This window comes from Mirounga leonina, unplaced genomic scaffold, assembly GCF_011800145.1.
Source record: "Mirounga leonina isolate KUSES-001 unplaced genomic scaffold, KU_Mleo_1.0 Mir_175, whole genome shotgun sequence".
Classification (NCBI taxonomy): Eukaryota; Metazoa; Chordata; class Mammalia; order Carnivora; family Phocidae; genus Mirounga; species Mirounga leonina.
Window position 1 is genome coordinate 32582227 of NW_023270453.1, and position 17912 is coordinate 32600138.

The 17912-nt window shown below is 36.9% G+C and overlaps 1 protein-coding gene across 5 annotated transcripts in view; it reads left to right on the top strand.

Moving 5' to 3' along the window:
• The window catches only part of MRTFB (myocardin related transcription factor B), a 271910-nt gene that overhangs the window by 143495 nt on the left and 110503 nt on the right, over positions 1-17912 (top strand). For 4 of the 5 annotated variants that reach the window (XM_035022304.1, XM_035022303.1, XM_035022302.1 and 1 more), the window contains exon 3: positions 7406-7621. In XM_035022304.1, the coding sequence (XP_034878195.1) occupies positions 7468-7621 (154 nt within the window). In that variant the 5' untranslated portion in view covers positions 7406-7467. Of the gene's footprint in view, positions 1-5891; positions 7622-17912 lie in introns of those variants that run through there. The other variant, XM_035022305.1, reaches the window with a different exon arrangement.

Below are 17912 nucleotides of genomic sequence, written 5' to 3' on the forward strand. Positions count from 1 at the left end.
AAGTGGGGCACCTGGGTGGCACAGCCAGTTAAGTGTTCGACTCTTGGTTTCAGCTCAGATAGTGATCTCAGGGTCATGGGATCAAGACCTGCATCATGCTCCACACTCAGTGCAGAACCTGTTTAAGATCCCCCCCCCCCAAAGTACATAAATCTTTTAAAAGAGAAAGAAAAGAAAATATATGAAAGTAAAAATTCCACTAGAAAAGGTAAATAAATAATAAAAATAGTAGACCAGCCACTTACAAAGCCAGTGTGAAAGTTAAAAGACAACAGTAGTTTAATTAAAAGTACAATAATTAGTTAAGGGATATGTAAAATAAAAAGATACAAAATGTGATATCAAATATGTAAAACATGGAGCGGGGAGTAAAAATATAAAGATTTGGAATGCATTAAAAATTAAGTTACTGTCAAAATTAACAAGTCAGGAAACAATCGATGTTGACTAGGATGCAGAGAAAGGGGAACCCTCTTATATTGTTGGTTGGCAACTACTCTGGAAAACAGTATGGAGTTTCCTCAAAAAGTTAAAAATAGAGCTACCCTATGACCCAGCAATTGCACTACTAGATGTTTATCCAAAAGATAAAAACATAGTGATCCGAAGGGGCACATGTACCCCAATGTTTATAGCAGCAATGCCCATAATAACCAAACTATGGAAAGAGACCAGATGTCCATCAATAGATGAATGGATAAAGAAGATGTGTGTGTGTGTGTGTGTGTATGTAATGGAATATCATTCAGCCATCAAAAAGAATGAAATGTGCCATTTTCAATGACGTGGATGGAACTAGAGGGTATTATGCTAAGCAAAATCAGTCAGAGAAAGACAAATACCATATGATTTCACTCATATGTGGAATTTTTTTTTTTAAGATTTTATTTATTTTGACAGAGAGAGAGAGTGTACAAGCAGGCAGAGCAGCAGAGGGAGAGGGAGAAGCAGGCTTCCCGCTGAGCAGGGATCCTGATGTGGGGCTCGATCCCAGGACCCCAGGATCATGACCTAAGCTGAAGGCAGACGCTTAACGACTGAGCCACCCAGGCACCCTCATATGTGGAATTTAAGAAACAAAACCGATGAGCATAGGGAAAAGGAAGGAAAAATAAGATGAAAATAGAGAGGGAGGCAAAGTATAAGAGATGCTGAACTTTAGGAAACAAACTAGGGTTGCTGGAGGGGAGGTGGAGGGGGAAAGGGGTAATTGAGTGATGGGCTTTAAGGAGGGCATTTGATGTAATGAGCACTGCGTGTTATGTGCACTAAATTCTACTCCTGAAACTAATAATACAGTATATGTTAACTAAATTGAATTTAAATAAAGAATTAAAAAATATTAAGTTACCATCAACCCAGAAGAGACTGTATACACATAAGATGTTGTGTGTGAACCTCAGGGTAACCACAAAGAAGAAACTTAAATATACAAAAGAAAAAGAGAAAGGAATCTAAGCATAATGCTAAAGAAAATAATCAAACCACAGGGAAGAGAGAAGAACAAAGGAACAGAGAGGAACTACAAAAACAGCCAGAAAACAATGAACAAAATGGCAATAAAGTACATACTTATTAATAATTGTATGTAATACAATTTTATGTAATAATTTTTTAAAAGATTTATTTATTTTTAGAGAGGCAGAGAAGGAGTGTACCTGAGGAGGGGGAGGGGCCGAGAGAGAGGGAGAGAGAGAATCTCAAGTCGACTCCCCCCTGAGTGCAGAGCCCGACATGGGGCTCGACCTCAGGACCCTGAGATCGTGACCTGAGGGAAATCAAGATTCAGACACTTAACCGACTGAGCCACCCGGGTGCCCCATGATTGCTTTAAATGTAAATAGTCTAAATGCACCAATCAAAAGACAGGGTAGCTGAATGGATAGAAAAGAACAAGAATTTTCTATATACTGCCTATAGGAGACTCACTTCAAATGTAAAGACACACACAGACTGAAAGTGAAGGGATGGAAAAAGATACCTACCATGCAAATGGAAATGAAAAGAAAGCTGGGGTAGCTATACTTATATCAGACAAAATAGAATTTAAAACAAAGACTGTTAACAGGAGACAAAGAAGGGCATTACATAATGATAAAGGAGTAAATTCAACAAGAGGATATAACATATGTAAAAATGTATGTACCCAACATAGGAGAACCTAAATATATAAAGCAGATATTAACAGAAATAAAAGGAGAAATAGTAATACAATAATAGTAGAGGACTTTCTTTTTTTCTTTTTAACTTTTTAATTCCAGTTAACATACAGTGTTATATTAGTTTCAGGTGTACAGTGTAGTGATTTAACAATTCCATACATCACCTGGTGCTCATCACAAGTACACTCCTTAATCAGTAGTAGGGGACTTTAATACCCCACTTATATCAATGGATAGATCATCTAGACAGAAAATAAGGAAAGAGTGACCTAAAATGACACATTAGACCAGATGGACTTAATAGATACATACAGAACATTCTATCCAAAACCAAAATACACATTCTTTTCAAGTGCACATGGAGCATTCTCCAGGGTAGATCACATGTTAGGCTACACAACAAGTCTCAGTAAATTTAAGAAGATTGAAATCCTATCAAGCATCTTTTCCAACCACAACAGCATGAAACTAGAAGTCAGTTACATGAAGTCAATTACATGAAGAAAACTGAAAAAAAAAAAAAAAAAAAAAAAAAACCCACAAACACATGGAGACTAAACAACATGCTATTGTTAAATAATTGGCCAAAAAAGAAATCAAAGAGGAAATCAAAAAAATACCTAGAGACAAATGAAACTGGATCCACAGCATTCCAAAATCTCTGTGACACAGCAAAACCAGTTCTAAGAGGGAATTTTATAGTGATACAGGCCTACCTCAAGAAACAAGAAAAATATCAATCTACTTTACGTTTAAAGAAACTAGAAAAAGAAGAACAAACAAAGCTCCAAGTTAGTAGAAGGAAGGAAATAATACAGATCAGAGTCGGGGGGGATGAAACACACGTGCACACACACACACAAAGTAGCATAGATTAAGGAAACTAAGAGCTGGTTCTTTGAAAAGATAAACAAAATCAACAAACCTTTAGCCAAACTCATCAAGAAAAAAAGAAGATGGCCCAAATAAGTAAAATCAGAAATGAAAAAGAAGAAATTACAGCAGATATCACAGAAATAATAATACATAAATACTGTGAACAATTATATGCCAACAAATAACCTAGAAGAAATGGATAAATTCCTGGAAACATGCAGTCTTCCAAAATTGAATCATGAAGATAGAGAAAATCTGAATAGACCACTTACTAACAATGAAACTTGAATCAGTGATCAAAAACTACCAACAAAAGTCCAAGTTGCAGATGACTTCACAGGTGAATTCTACCAAACATTTAAATTATCCCAGAAATTATTCCCAAAAAATGAAGAGGAAGAAACACTTCCAAACTTATTTTATAAGGCCAGCTTTACCCTGATACCAAAACCAGACCGAGATACCACAAAAACCCAGAAAATTACAGGCCAACATCCCCGATGAACACAGATGCAAAAATCCTCAGCAAAATATTAGCAAACTGAATTCTTTGATCAAAACATTAAAAGGGATCATACACCATGACCAAGTGGAGTTCATTTCAGGGATACAAAGATGGTTTAACATCTGCAAAGCAATCAACATGATACAGCACATTAATAAAATAAAGGATAAAATTATATAATCATCTCAATAGGTACAGAAAAAGCATTTGACAAAATCCAATATCCATTTGTGATAAAAACTCTCAACAAAGTGGATATAGAGAGATGGTACCTCAACATAATAAAGGCCACTTATGACAAACACACAGCTAACATCATACTCAATGGGTGAAAAGATGAAAATTTTTTCTCTAAGATCAGAAACAAGACAAGGATGTCCACTCTTGCCACTTTTGTTCAACATAGTATTTGAAGTCCTAGCCACAGCTATCAGACAAGAAAAAGAAATAAAAGCATCCAAATTGATAAGGAAGAAGTAAAACTGTTTCTATTTGCTGGTGATATGGTACCATGTAGAAAACCTTAAAGAGTCCACCAAAAACCTATCAGAACTAATAAATGAATGCAGGAAAGTTGCAGGATACAAAAGTAATATACAGAAATTTGTTGCATTTCTATACCCTAATAATGAACTATCAGAGAAATTAAGAAGATAATCCCATTTACAGTTGCATCAAAAACAATAGCCTAGAATAAATTTGACCAAGAAAGTGAAAGACCTATACTCTGAAAACTGTAAAACACTGATGAAAGAAATTGAAGATAACATAAATAAATGGAAAGATATGCTGTGCTTTGGTGTTGGAAGAACTAAAATTGTGAAAATATCCATACTACCCAAAGCAGTCTACAAATCCACCAGTTCACTGCAATCCATATCAAAGGTCCAATGGCATTTTTCACAGAAGTGAAACAAGCAATCCTAAAATCTGTACAGAACCACAAAAGACCCAAAACAGCCAAAGCAATCTTGGGAAAGAGAACAAAGCTGGAGGTATCATACTCTGGAATTTCAAACTGTACTGAAAAGCAATAGTAATCAAAACAGTATGGTACTGGCACAAAAACAGACATTAGTGGAACAGAATAGGGAGACCAGAAATAAACCCACAGCTGTATGGTCAATTAACCTATACAAAGGAGACAAGAACATACAGTGGGGAGAAGACAGTCTTTTCAATAAATGGTATTGGGAAAATTGGACAGCTGTGTGTGAAAGAATGAAACTGGACTGCTTTCTTATACCATACACAAAAATAAACACAAAATGGATTAAAGGCATAAATGTAAGACCTGAAACCATAAAACTCCTAGAAGAAAACAGAGGTAGTAAGCTCTTTGACATCAGTCTTAGTGATATTTTTTGGATATGTCTCCTTAGGCAAGGGCATTAAAAACAAAAATAAACAAATGGGACCACATCAAACTAAAAAGCTTTTGCAGAGTGAAGGAGAGCATCAACAAAATGAAAAGGCAGCCAGTGCTCGCTTCGGCAGCACATATACTAAAAAATGAAAAGGCAGCCTGCTGAATGGGAGAAGATCATTGTAAGCCATATATCTGATAAGGGGTTGATACCCAAAATATATAAAGGACTCATACAACTCAATAACAACAACAACAGAACAACCCCATTAAAAAATGGACAGAGGACCTGAATAGACAGTTCCAAAGACGCCATACAGATGCCAACAAGCACATGAAAAGATGCTGAACATCACTAATCACCAGGGAGATGCAAATCAGAAGCACAATGAGCTATCACCTAGTCAGAATGGCTATCATCAAAAACAAGAAATAACAAGTGTTGGATGTGAGGATGTGGAGAAAGGGGATCCCTTGTATACTGTTGGTGAGGAATGGAAATTAGGGCAGCCACTATGGAAAACAATATGGAGGTTCCTCAGAAAATTAAAAATAGAGTTACCATATGATCCAGGAATTCCACTTCTGGGTATTTATCTGAAGAAAATGAAAAAACTAATTCAAAAAGACGTATGTACTACCTTTATGCTTATTGCAGTATTATAGTAGCCAAGACATAGAAGTAACCCAAATGTCCATCAATAGATAATAAATGGATAAAGAAGGTTGTGTGTGTGTGTGTGTGTGTATGTATGTATGTAATATTACTCAGCCACAAAAAAAGAATGAAATCTTGCCTTCTGTGACAACATGGTAGGACCTCAAGGATATCATGCTAAGTGAAATAAGTCAGACAGAGAAAGGCAAACACTGTATGATTTCACTTGTATGTGGAATCTAAAAAACAAAATGAAAAACAGAAACAGACCTCATAGATATAGAAAACAAACCGGTGGTTGTGGAGGGGAGGGGGGCTGGCAAAATAGGTGAAGGGAATTAAGAGGTGAAGACTTTCAGTTGTAAAATAAATAAGTCTCAGAGATGTAATATGCAGCATAGGGGCTGTAGTCAATTTTGTAATGACTTTGTATGGTGACAGATGGTAACTAGACCTATTGTGGTGATCATTTTGTAATATATAAAAATATCAAATTACTGTCTTGTTCATCTGAAACTGATGTATCTCAAGTATAAGTCAATAAATTAAGTAATACATAAATAAATAAAACCACATTGAGTTACCATTTCACACCCATTGAAATAATTAAAATGAAAAAGATTGACCATAAGTGTTGGTGAGGATATGAAACAACTGGAATTCTCATTCACTGCTAGTAAGAGTGCAGAATGGCATAACCACTTTGGAAAATACTTTGTTAGTTTCTTTAAAATTTAAATACTCACTTGCCGGACCATCCACTCATTTTACTCCTAGGTATTTATGCAAGAGAAGTGAAAGCAGATATCCATATAAATACTTGGACAAGAATGTTCATAGCATTTTTATTTGTAATAGAAACTGGAAATAACTCAGATGTCCATCATTAGGTGAGTGGGTCAATGAACTGTGATAGGGAATGCAACTAAGCAGGCAACAGTTTTGTGAAATGTTTCATCCCTGCATAGTATGGACCACCATCCTTTCAGCTTTCAGCTTTCAATAAGCTTTCTTGCTGACCACTGCTCAGGCCCTAAGCCAATGTCATGCATGGAGGATTTCGTTGTGTCTTTGGTATTTCTGTTGCCGACTTCTGTTTTAGTCAGAATGGGCCAGGTTATGCTGTAATAGTAAATAACCCCAAATCTCAGTAGCTAAAGGTTTTTTTCTGTGGCATGAACTGTATGTCTGTTGTGCTGTAGCGGAGAGTTCTCTTCCCATGCTGAGGGAGGAGTCCTTATCTGAAACATTGCTGGGTGCTGTGAATGTTGACTTCATGTAAAATTGTTTGATTCATAGGAGTTTAACTATTTACTAAACAGAGAGGCGGGGGGCGAGGTAGAGGGAAAAGCGGACTCCCCACTGAGCAGGGAGCCCAATGTGGGGCTTGATCCCAGGACCCTGAGACCATGACCTGAGCCGAAGGCAGGTGCTTAACTGACTGAGCCACCCAGGTGCCCCTGATTTGTAGGAGTTTAGATAGATTTTCAAGCTAGACTGCCTTTTTTCCCCATGATCATTAGTTGACTTTTGTCTTATTTTAGGATGCATTAAAATCTTTAATGACACCAATAACTATAACTTGCTTTAATCCACAGTACAAAACATTATATAAAATACCTTTCAACTTGTATTTACCTGGTAAGTGCTGTTTTAGATGGGAAGTCTATTATTCCTGTGTGTTGGACAAGGAACTCATGATCCAGAGATGGTAAATGAATTGGCAGTTGCTACACAGCAGTGAAGCTGGACTAGAACCCAGGATTTCCATTTTAATATTTTTGTGTAAATTGGAGAAAAGTAAATGTACCATCTACTTACACATTTCTACTTGACAGTCTCTTCGGCAGGCCACCTTTAAGAGAGGTCTCGGACGCCCGTCGCCAGTGGCTGGAGCACAATGGATCCCCCAGGGGCACTAGACGCTGAGGATGAGCTGGGGCCGTTAGCCCATCTTGCCCCAAGTCCTCAAAGTGAAGCTGTTGCCCACGAATTCCAGGAGCTGTCCTTGCAGCCCAGCCAGCACCTGCCCCCTCTGAATGAGAGGAAGAACGGTGAGCTTTTCAGCATGTGCAGTGGGGACTGGATTTAAAGACTCCCCTCTTCGTGATCCCAGTTGATTCCTGTTTGGTAGTTTTGTTATTGTTTGGTTTTTGTTGTTTTGTTTTGTTTTGTTTTGTTTGTTTGTTTTTGTAATTTACATTGGGCAGCCTGTCACGGAGGGGAGAGCCTTATGGGGTACTGACTGGTTTTGAGTAACAGGCAGACTTTCACTTTGCATTCACTTTTTTCATTATTTCCCCAGTATCTGGTAGCAGTATTCTCCTTGGAAACAAGCTCTAGATTGCTAGAATGGCATTGGAGGGTAGCTTCTTGCACTGGTGCCAGGCAAGACGGACTATGGATTGGGCTAGACTTTCCTCCCACTTCCCTGTCTCCAGTATGTTGCACTTTAATTTCAGAATTGACAAAATTTAAGCTGTTTTAATGACCACTAAGAAAGCAAGAGTTTCTTATTTGAATATTTTTCTATAAATGGGTATAGGATATGATCATAATGTCAGTCTTTGCCTTTCGTTGTGTACAAAATGAATATTTTCTATTCATTTGGTATCTGTTCAGGAAATTTTCATTGATCACAGAGGCTTCCCAGAGTCTCCGGAAAACACAATACTGTCCATTTTTAATGTAAACGAATAAGGATAGATGATATACACTTAATTGTAATACTTAAAACATAAAAACTAACAAACATAAAATGTTAAAAATTTACAAACACATCAAGCATATATATTCAAAGGGCCATATTAAGAATTTCAACTGAATTTATTGTGCCTTCTACAGTTCTGATGAGTTTTACATTTATAAATATACTTTTTAAAATTTTTAGTTTTAAAAGCCAGAAGAAATAAAAACCGTTCCCTTCTAGAATGTACCTTGTTACTTGTTTTTCTGGGTTCTGTTTCCCAGTCCCTTTCATTATTGGCCCTATCTTATGCAGGAAAATGATATGCTGTGATTCTTCGATCTTTAATACAGGTGTTTGGATGGAGTGTACTTGTTCTCCCTTCAAATAGGGTCTGCGGTACTTGTTCTTGAGCATAACCCTTGTCGAGTGTGAGTGGTGTAAAGCAACATTTTGGCTCAGGTACTGTCAGACCTTTCAGGAAGCTGCGCTTGACCAATGGCTTTAGAACCCTCCGTCAGGGGGCACCTGGGTGGCTCAGTCGTTAAGCGGCTGCCTTCGGCTCAGGTCATGATCTCAGGGTCCTGGGATCGAGCCCCACATCGGGCTCCCTGCTCCACGGGAAGCCTGCTTCTCCCTCTCCCACTCCCCCAGCTTGTGTTCCCTCTCTAGCTGTCTCTCTCTGTCAAATAAATAAATAAAATCTTAGGGAAAAAAAAAAAAAGAACCTTCCGTCAGTTGGGGGCCTTCCTTTCTAAGACAGTGGCTGAGAGAGTATAATCATATTTACTAACCCATGACTAAATGTCATCAAATTCACACAGTACCTTTGGACCTGTGTAATGTTCAGATTATTATCCTCAAAAAAAAATAGGAGTTGCACCAGTATAAAATTGCAATATTATACAATTATTCAAGACAATGGTCATATGTAGCAGAAGAGGGAAATGTGTTGGGAAAGTTTTTACTTTGTGGTGATTTACTTGATAAAGCACACCACATTCTCTTGCAAGAATGTTGTCTTGAGTATGTATGCCTGAATATAAGGTTAGCCCGAATATTAGGTAGTCTCCCCATATAAACTTTTAGGAAGATGGAGTAAAAGGTAAGAATTTTAATTGAGTAATTTAGTTACATGTACATAATTAAAATCACATTTCATGGAGCAGTGCAATAATATAGAAGGATTGCTTTATTCACACTCATATTTCGTAGAACCATCTTGCTCAGATTCTATCTATGAATCTTTGTGGGAAGTGCTTTTTTTTTTTTTTTTTTTATCATTAGCAGAACCTCTTGGCATCATCCATCTAGCACTAAAATCCAGGGTGTATCTTCATTTCTGTCTCTATTGTCTTGAGTTACAGTGGTTTTTGAGTTGACACATGATCTGACACTGGATATTTTATGTCTAGACTACAAGTACCATTGACAAAACAGTGGGGTTGGGTGCGCGCGTGTGTGTTTGTGTGTCTTTTATAGTTGTATGTTCACAGTCTATATAACATAATCACTTGTGTGATTTGTGATTGGTCATAACATTTTATGGGGCTGTAGTTCCTATTTTAGAATATAATTATCTGTTTTGTTTTGTTTGAGTAGGTAACACATTCACTGCCCTAAAATGTACAGGGTACAAATGGGTCACAGTGAGAAGTAGGTCACCTCCCAGTCTTTCCCCTTAGCTACCTAGTTACTTCCTCAGAATTAACTACTGTTACTTGTATCCTTTCTGACAGAATAGCATTTGACTACTTTTTTAAAAGCAGTTTTTCAAAGTCTTGTAACAACACTCAGTACTTTCAATTTTAAGGTTATAACCTAGGAGTAATTAATGTGTTGGATTTTTCTTCTTCCCTTTTTATGATTCTACTTAGATATTTTTATAAACATCCTAAAACTAGTTTGAATAAAATAAATTTTTAAGCAAATATGTTTTCCTCAGGTACTTTTTTGTTCACTATTAAATACATGAAAAAGCATCTTATAATCTGAGATGCTGTGTAAAGACTCAAATAGCAGACAGTCTCCTCTTTTCTAATAAGTGACTTCAGGAAGTTAAAAGCCTTACCTTATATTCAGGCATATACTCTAATTTCAGGCTTATGATATGTTAGCCTGATTTGCATATATATTCCAAGGCATACATGGAATCCTTGTACAGCTATCAGAAATCTACCTTTTTGATAGTTATATGAGTAGAGTGGAATCACGTCAAGCAGTAGGGCAATAAAGGAACCATAACTGTCTTACCTTACTGACTTTTTCACGTTTATTCTTCAATTTTTAAATATTCTTAATGCTATGTTTAGGTCATATCATACATAAGGTGTAGATCTTGGCCTCAAAATTAATTAATACAAAGTACTATTTAGATTATTATTTAGGTATTTCCTTGGTGATTGTGTTTGTTAGTCCTAAAAACTGAAATACCTTCATTTTCCCTAACTTGTTTGAATTCCCTCCTTTTCCAGTTGGGGAAAATGAAGATATTTCAGTTTGGATTAGTGTGTAGGAGGATCATGTCTCCAAATAGTCTATAAATAAACCTAACGAGGACAAAGAAGTTGACATCTAAGCAATGACGCCAGGGTCTTCCCTTATTTTTGACCAATATTTATGTTGATAATGTAGCAGAATAGCAGAATATTCCTACTATTGCAGTAAACGTGAAAGATGTTTACTAAAGATAAGCGAGGGTTTATCTTGACCCCTGAACGTGGCCAGAATAATTCCATAACTTTGTACCTCTAAAGTAAGGCAACCAATTAGACCATTAATTCTTCCCAACAAGGGAGTCCTTAGTAGAGGAAGTGTGGATATACAGTGATGGGCCTTCACTAAAACAATGCATACACAGGAAAATTGAGCTTTGTTTTGATGTTTTACACAATATTAACATTCCTTCAAATGGTAAACACAGACAGTAAAAGGGAAATCAGTCCAAGAAACGGTTATTTTTTTTATTGCCAAATTAGGAAAAGCTCAGGTGTTGTAAGTTGAATGTAGCTTTATAAAGTCAAGGAAAGACAAAGCAGATGGAAATAACATGCCTGATAGAGCCCCAGCTCTTTGCCTTGTGCCCCCACTTACAGGAGACAACGGGTAGGAAGCTTCTAGTTGTATGTACTGAGGTCATTTGCAAGACTGATAAGTATGCTGGTTGGTGAATTTAAGCTTTTAAGTCATTGCCACCATTATCATGCAGTAAAGCAGATAAGTCCACATAGATTCCCCCTTTTTTTAAACAGTTTGGTATTTTAAAACTTCTCGTACAGCTCTGAAGATGAGGCTCAGTCATGTTACTGTGACCGCAGATGGACCACAGGCCAGCTGTCAGTAGTCTACAGTAGGTGGAAAAATGGTATCTGCCGCTTTTCCCTTCCTAGAGTAACAGGCTTCTGAAACCGTATTTACTTGGAAGTAGCGTGTTTTTAGGCCTCAGAAAAGAGGAGACTTTTTTGTTATTCTTATTTTAAACTTTGGTAGTTCTGCTTACTGCAGTGGTTGGGTTTTTGAGTTAATGGCCCCATTTTGAATTTTTATTCCTAAGGTTTTCCATCCATTAAATTGATCACAGTGAACAGTTATAGACCTTCTCTCGTTCTGTTCTACAATGATCATACTAGAGAGAAAATAATTAATTCAAAAGTTTGTTGCACACAAGGGAACACAAGGTAGTTCTTTGCATTGGATCCAATACAGATATTAATACATTTGCAGTCAGATGAACTTTGCCTGGCCCTGGAAAGCCAAAGAAAATTGCTTGCCTGCTACCATAGAAAATAAATGGTGTTTGTTCACAGCTGGTCTTTTCTTCATGTTTTACTTTGAAAACATTTCCCCACTCCTCGTTAACCCGTTAGGCTTACTGTCACTCCAGGTGTTTGGAAATGCACAAAGGTGATGAGCGTTTGTCTGGAACAGAACCCTGTTTCTTAGAGTGCACACGAGATGGTGTGGCCTACTGGAGATTGGTGAGGAGAAGAGAGAATATTTCTGTTTTTTTCTGGAGCAGACAACCAGACATTCTCAGAGTGTTATAAATGGGAAGGAAATGAACAGATGCTAAATAATCAAGACATGGAATTATAGGATTCTTGCTTTCCCTTCCTATAACTGGAAGAAATAGAAATGAATAATTTTCTGTAAAATTCTCTTGTCCTTGGCTTTACTCTTAACATATTTAGGATCTTGAATATTTAAAATTCTCAATGATGTTAATAAACAGTCTGGTACATTTAGATAATTTCTTTTTCTGCTTTCAGGAGTTACTTCAGAGTACTTAGACTGAGAAGAGAAATATATATACAATTTCCTTAATTACTCTTCCTTCGTTTCTAATATGTTTTTAAAAATTAGGCTTTACACATTAATACTAAACACAGGAAGTCTAAAAGCCAACTGTGAACCTCCTGACAACTGCAAATGAAATTCTTGATTAATTATGGCAGCTTTCCTATTCTTTTTGTTTGTGACAATCTCTTGAACCTTTCAAAATGAAAATGAAGTCCTAAAAAAAAAAAAAAAGAAAGAAAATGAAGTCCTATAAGTAGCTTAAAGGTGAGGTACTCTCTTTCGCAATGATCTTTACCAAGTCTCCTATTAAATAGCATGTTTTGTTTCACAGTGCAAATAAGCATCTATAATAACCCTGTCCACCTTCTTTTTTGTACTCTGGGTTTCTTGTTTAGACAGTTGTGCTGTTACTGAGGATTTAGTCTGCTTCAATGCATTGCTGAACACACCCAAGCAGCATGTGGGTGGAGGCAGGGAGGGGGCTGGGCTTTAATTTACACTCTCCCATGTGTCAGAACACTACCATAGGCCTACTTTGGTTATTGCTGAGGGGCTAGATGGAGCCTGCAGTTTCAGAAGTGCATCAGCAAGACTGCAGGCCCAGTTTAGCACACCTGAAGCCCCATTTTGAGTGATTTATCCAGTATTTATCCAGTTTTTAAATTGTGTCCTCTTGCAGAAATTCTCTTGGAATGTCAACAAGATTAACATATTTATTAAAAGGAAGATTTAGAACATAATAATAATTATCAGTTTAATCTAGCATGAGACCACATTATCTTAAAATTATAAAAATGTTTGCCTAAATTTTTACAAGGGTTTTCTAAAGTTACTGGAGTCATAGAAGTACATTATTTCTTATATTTATTATTTGAGATAATTTTCATAAAACTAGAGTCCACCATATGACTTAGATTAGGCACTGGACCAGCAAATAAAATGAAACTAATTTATTAAGAAACAGTCTTTCCTGTCCCTCAGAAAGTAATTTTAAAAGATGACATATATAATATAAATGTTTAGTTAATAAATATCACTCAACTACAACACCCTAGCTACTTAGACCTTTTAAGGCTACTTGTAATTAAATAGTTGGCTTATAATTAGACCCTGTGGTTGGCCGAGAGACTTTGTTAAAATTTAAGCTGGGGTGCTTTCTTGCCTGTGTGCTCCACCTAACCCAACCACAAGGACCTCTTTTAGCGGAAGGAAGAGGAAGGATAGATGCTGGATACCTGCTCTCTACCATGACTCTGAAGGAGCCTGATAAATATAGGGAGTATACTGGGAAAAAGTGATCCGTGACTTTTCATCCTTTGTTATTTTATGTTAAGATATCAGTAATAAGGCACTATTGCGACAGAAAGCAACAAGACAAATACGTTGAAATAACAAATGTTTGGAATTCTCTCTTTGGTTTGTAGTTAATAATCGCCCTAATTAGCAAATATCATACCCAGTGTTTTTCTAACTCCTTTAAATTAATCCATACTGTTGGCTACCCTCACCTGCTGCCCTCACTATTATTAACAGGAAGTGTAGTCTTTTGGGAGTCAGGACTCCAGTCTCCTCTGCTGACTCGGTCTGTGAGCACGGGTAAGTCTTGGAAGCTCTCTGTGTCACGGTATGCCCATTGTAATATCCGTATGGTAGCTTTCAGCCCATGTGTCTCTCTCTGGCTGCCCTTCCTCATTGCATCATGTGCTCTTATATCTCATTATCACTTCTGCCTTGTGCTGTTCGTCAGGCAGCAGAACCAGAAAGAATGGAAGATAACTTCCATCTCAGTTAACAGATGGAATTTTCCATAGATACAAATTAATAATGTCGCTGTTGATTACGTCCCTCGCAGATGTATCATTAAACATACATACCAGCTGTCCCAATTAGTCAGACTTCCCCCCATATTTAAAGAGAAAGAGAAATTGACTCAATTGTGTCATCCTAAAAAAAAACTGTATCTAATTTAGGATCTGCAGGATCTCCCTATTCGTGGTATTTAAGGGTTGGCAGGTATGTGTTAACGTTTTTGTAATAGCATCAGACTATCAATTAAAAGACAGTAGTCTAGCTTTTTTAAAAGCCCAAGTTATTCATGTTCTTTTCTGGTCATTTATGTTGTTGTTTTTCATGAAGGAAATGCTAATAGTTGGGTGTCTGCTTCATAAAACCTAAGTTTTTGATAGATGATCTCTATGTTTAATGAAGATACAACAAGAAAAGCAAAAATCTGATTTACAACTTGCCTTTGGTTGTTGTCGGCTAGTGAAAAAACTAACACATACTAGAATTTGTCAGTACTCTCTGCAGGTTTGAGATTCCTAGCTGCAAGATAGGAGACCCTATTTGACAGAAGCCACGATCCTGACATAGTAGTGAAGAAGCCTGTTGACTGGGCTGCCTGAGCAAAGTGCCAGCAAGTAGTATGGAAGGGGAAAGCTTCCATATCCAAATACCCAGTTCTCCAAAATGTTTTTAAAAATCCATATTTCAAGAGTGGAAATAGGGATTATTTTACTATTAGAAAACATTTACTGAGTGATCATTGTGTCTCCTACCCTAGGATAATTCTTAGATTTTAAGCCTCTCTAGTGCAATGTTGGCAGTTCAAAATGTAGTGTATTCACTTAAAATCATTGGACGCATATATGGATCCTTGAAAGTAATTCCTTCAGCTATATACAGAAAATGAATTTAGAGATGATTCTTGCAGATAACTGAGAGGAAGAGAACCTGATTTTAAAGGAAGAGGGCTATAAAAAAAGAAAAGAAAAAAGAGAAAAAGAGGTCTGTGGGGTCAAGTACAGAGCCTGCTCTGTTGGGCTAGCTGTATGGTGTCAGGCCACACAAAGCCTGTGTCTTTAATCCGTAAGTAGGAATCATGTTAGAGGTACCTCATAAGTTACCAAGAGGCTTACAATAATAGAGTTCTTATACCAACTAGCATGTGCATGGTGCATGCACTCACTTCCAGGTACCCAGCACTGCCCACTTGATGTAAAAATACCGTGAAAGAGGCAGTGTGCACAATCGTTAAAAGCACCAACTCCGGAGCCACCCTGTCTGAGTCCAGGTCCTGGCTGCATCATTCCTGGCTGTGTGAACTGAGACAAATGACTTTTCTTCCCTTTGTCTCACTTTTCTCATCTGCAAAATGGGGATCATACTAGCACCTGCTTCAGAGAGTTGCTCTGAGGATGAAATGAGTTCATGTAAGTCAAGCATGTAGAACATTGTGGACAAAATAATTAGCACTTTGTAACTGTTATGGTCATGTATGTTTTGAGAACGCCGTACGGTTGACCCTTGAACAAACATGGGTTGGAACTGCATGAGTCCACGTTTTTGACAAATACAATACAGTCCTGTAAATGTTTTTTCTCTCCTGTATGATTTTCTTAATAACGTTTTTTTCTCTAGCTTTATTGTCAGAGTACAGCATATAATACATATAATATACCAAGTATCTGTAAACTGACTGTTTACGTCATCTCTTAAGGTTTCCAGTCAACAGTAGGCTCTTAAGTTTTGGGGAAGTCAAAAGTTATTCATGAATTTTTGACCCTCATGCTGTCTTTCAGTTTATACTAAGTGAATATGGTTTGTCAGGATTCCACTACCATGTTTTATAACTTAGTGTTTCTTTCAATAGGCCCAGTCATTTTTGCCCCCGTTTTCCACAAGTATTTCTTTTTAAAGATGTCAAAATGACATGCAGTTTCTAAATGTCTCTCCATGTACCTTCATAACATTTGAAGAGCAGCTTATCTGATGAGAGCTAAGGGGGCCAATGTAGTAGGCACTGATTTCCCATGAAGTTTGTCTCTCTCGTTGGTACTGCCAGTTCCCACAATCCTAGCATTCCCTGGGCATCAGTCAGTGTCTACAAGGAATGATTTTCAAATATTAAAGCATGTGAAAAGACAAACAGGCCAAAACTCAGAGCTCCCTAGGGACTATGACCTCCAAAACAGACTCTGTTCTGACATTTTCACAGGCTGCTTGAAGGAATTCCAGCAGGGCCATTCCATTTGGTAAACTCCTAAACAAACCCTCTGTCATCAAGGACTGATTTATAGATTTTTCTCCTTCTTATGTACTTGTTCTGAAGAGATTAGGATAGTAGATAAGGCTGCTTAGACGCTTTTAAGGCATTTGATGTATATGATAAGTATTATACAGAGGACTTCTGGTATTTTGAAGTAATAAAACAGTTATTTGCTATGTTTAAAGAGATTTCTTGCTCTGAGTTGACTTTTAAATTCTTTCTCTTTTTCGTTTTGATTCCAGGAAATCTATGTCATAATCACATCTCACAATTAAAATGTTTTCATTCTGAACCCAATTATTTAACAAAGAAATTGATTAAATTTGGGGATAACCTTTTCAAAAATAAATATATATGTACACAATGACTTGTTTCCCAATGGCCTTTGGCATGTGTGAAAACAAACAGTTCTAGTGTTGTAGAATATTATTCTATAAAATCTTGGTGTGATGGCAGTTGTTTAGATAATATTTTAAGGTCACTTAAGTTGGGGGGGCATATCTATAAGTTGTTTTTCAGTTAATCTGAATTCTCTTAAAATACTCCATTGTGTATTATCAAATATTTCTTTACAAAAATAATACAGTGCAAAAAATAAATGAGAAGGGCAGAACCCAAGAGATTTAGAGCCTGAACGACCTAAGGAAATGGGTAATTAGGATTTACTTGGTTTATAGTTGGCCTTAAATGCTACCAGCCTCGTGGTCGTCCCAGTCTGGGGTCTATGAGTGGTATGTATGAAATTCCAGGGCTGAACAGCATTCTGCATTTGAAGGGTCAGGTTTGGTGGTGATGGGGGGGGGAGGGCATTGTGTGGTTTCTTTCCTTCTTTGCATGTTTCTTTTCAATGAGTTAATCCTTTGGGTGAAAGTACGGAGCTTTAAGTATTAAACAAAAGAATCCTACACAATCAAAACTTTCCTATGATTTGATATCTGATTCTGGTGTTGGATTATAATATGTTTTGAACAGATTTTAAAATGGGACACATGAAGTAAATTGGTATATGATTTCACCAAAGCCTCTTAATGTCAGTAGGACAAAAAACTCATTTTATCATATTCTAGTAACCCATCAGAAACTCAGGATATTTTAGAGGTCTCCTTGGTAAAATAAAATGGAAACAAAAGTGAAATAATAAGGTGCTTAGTAATTGGTCACAAGTAGTTATTGAATGTACTAAAGAATTACGTACTTCTTGATTGATGTGTAAATATATATGATAAAAAAGATCTATGTGCTCTTATTACTGTTTTTCTCAGGCCAAGAATAACAAAGTGATATTTAACTAGACATACTCTTAATATGAGAA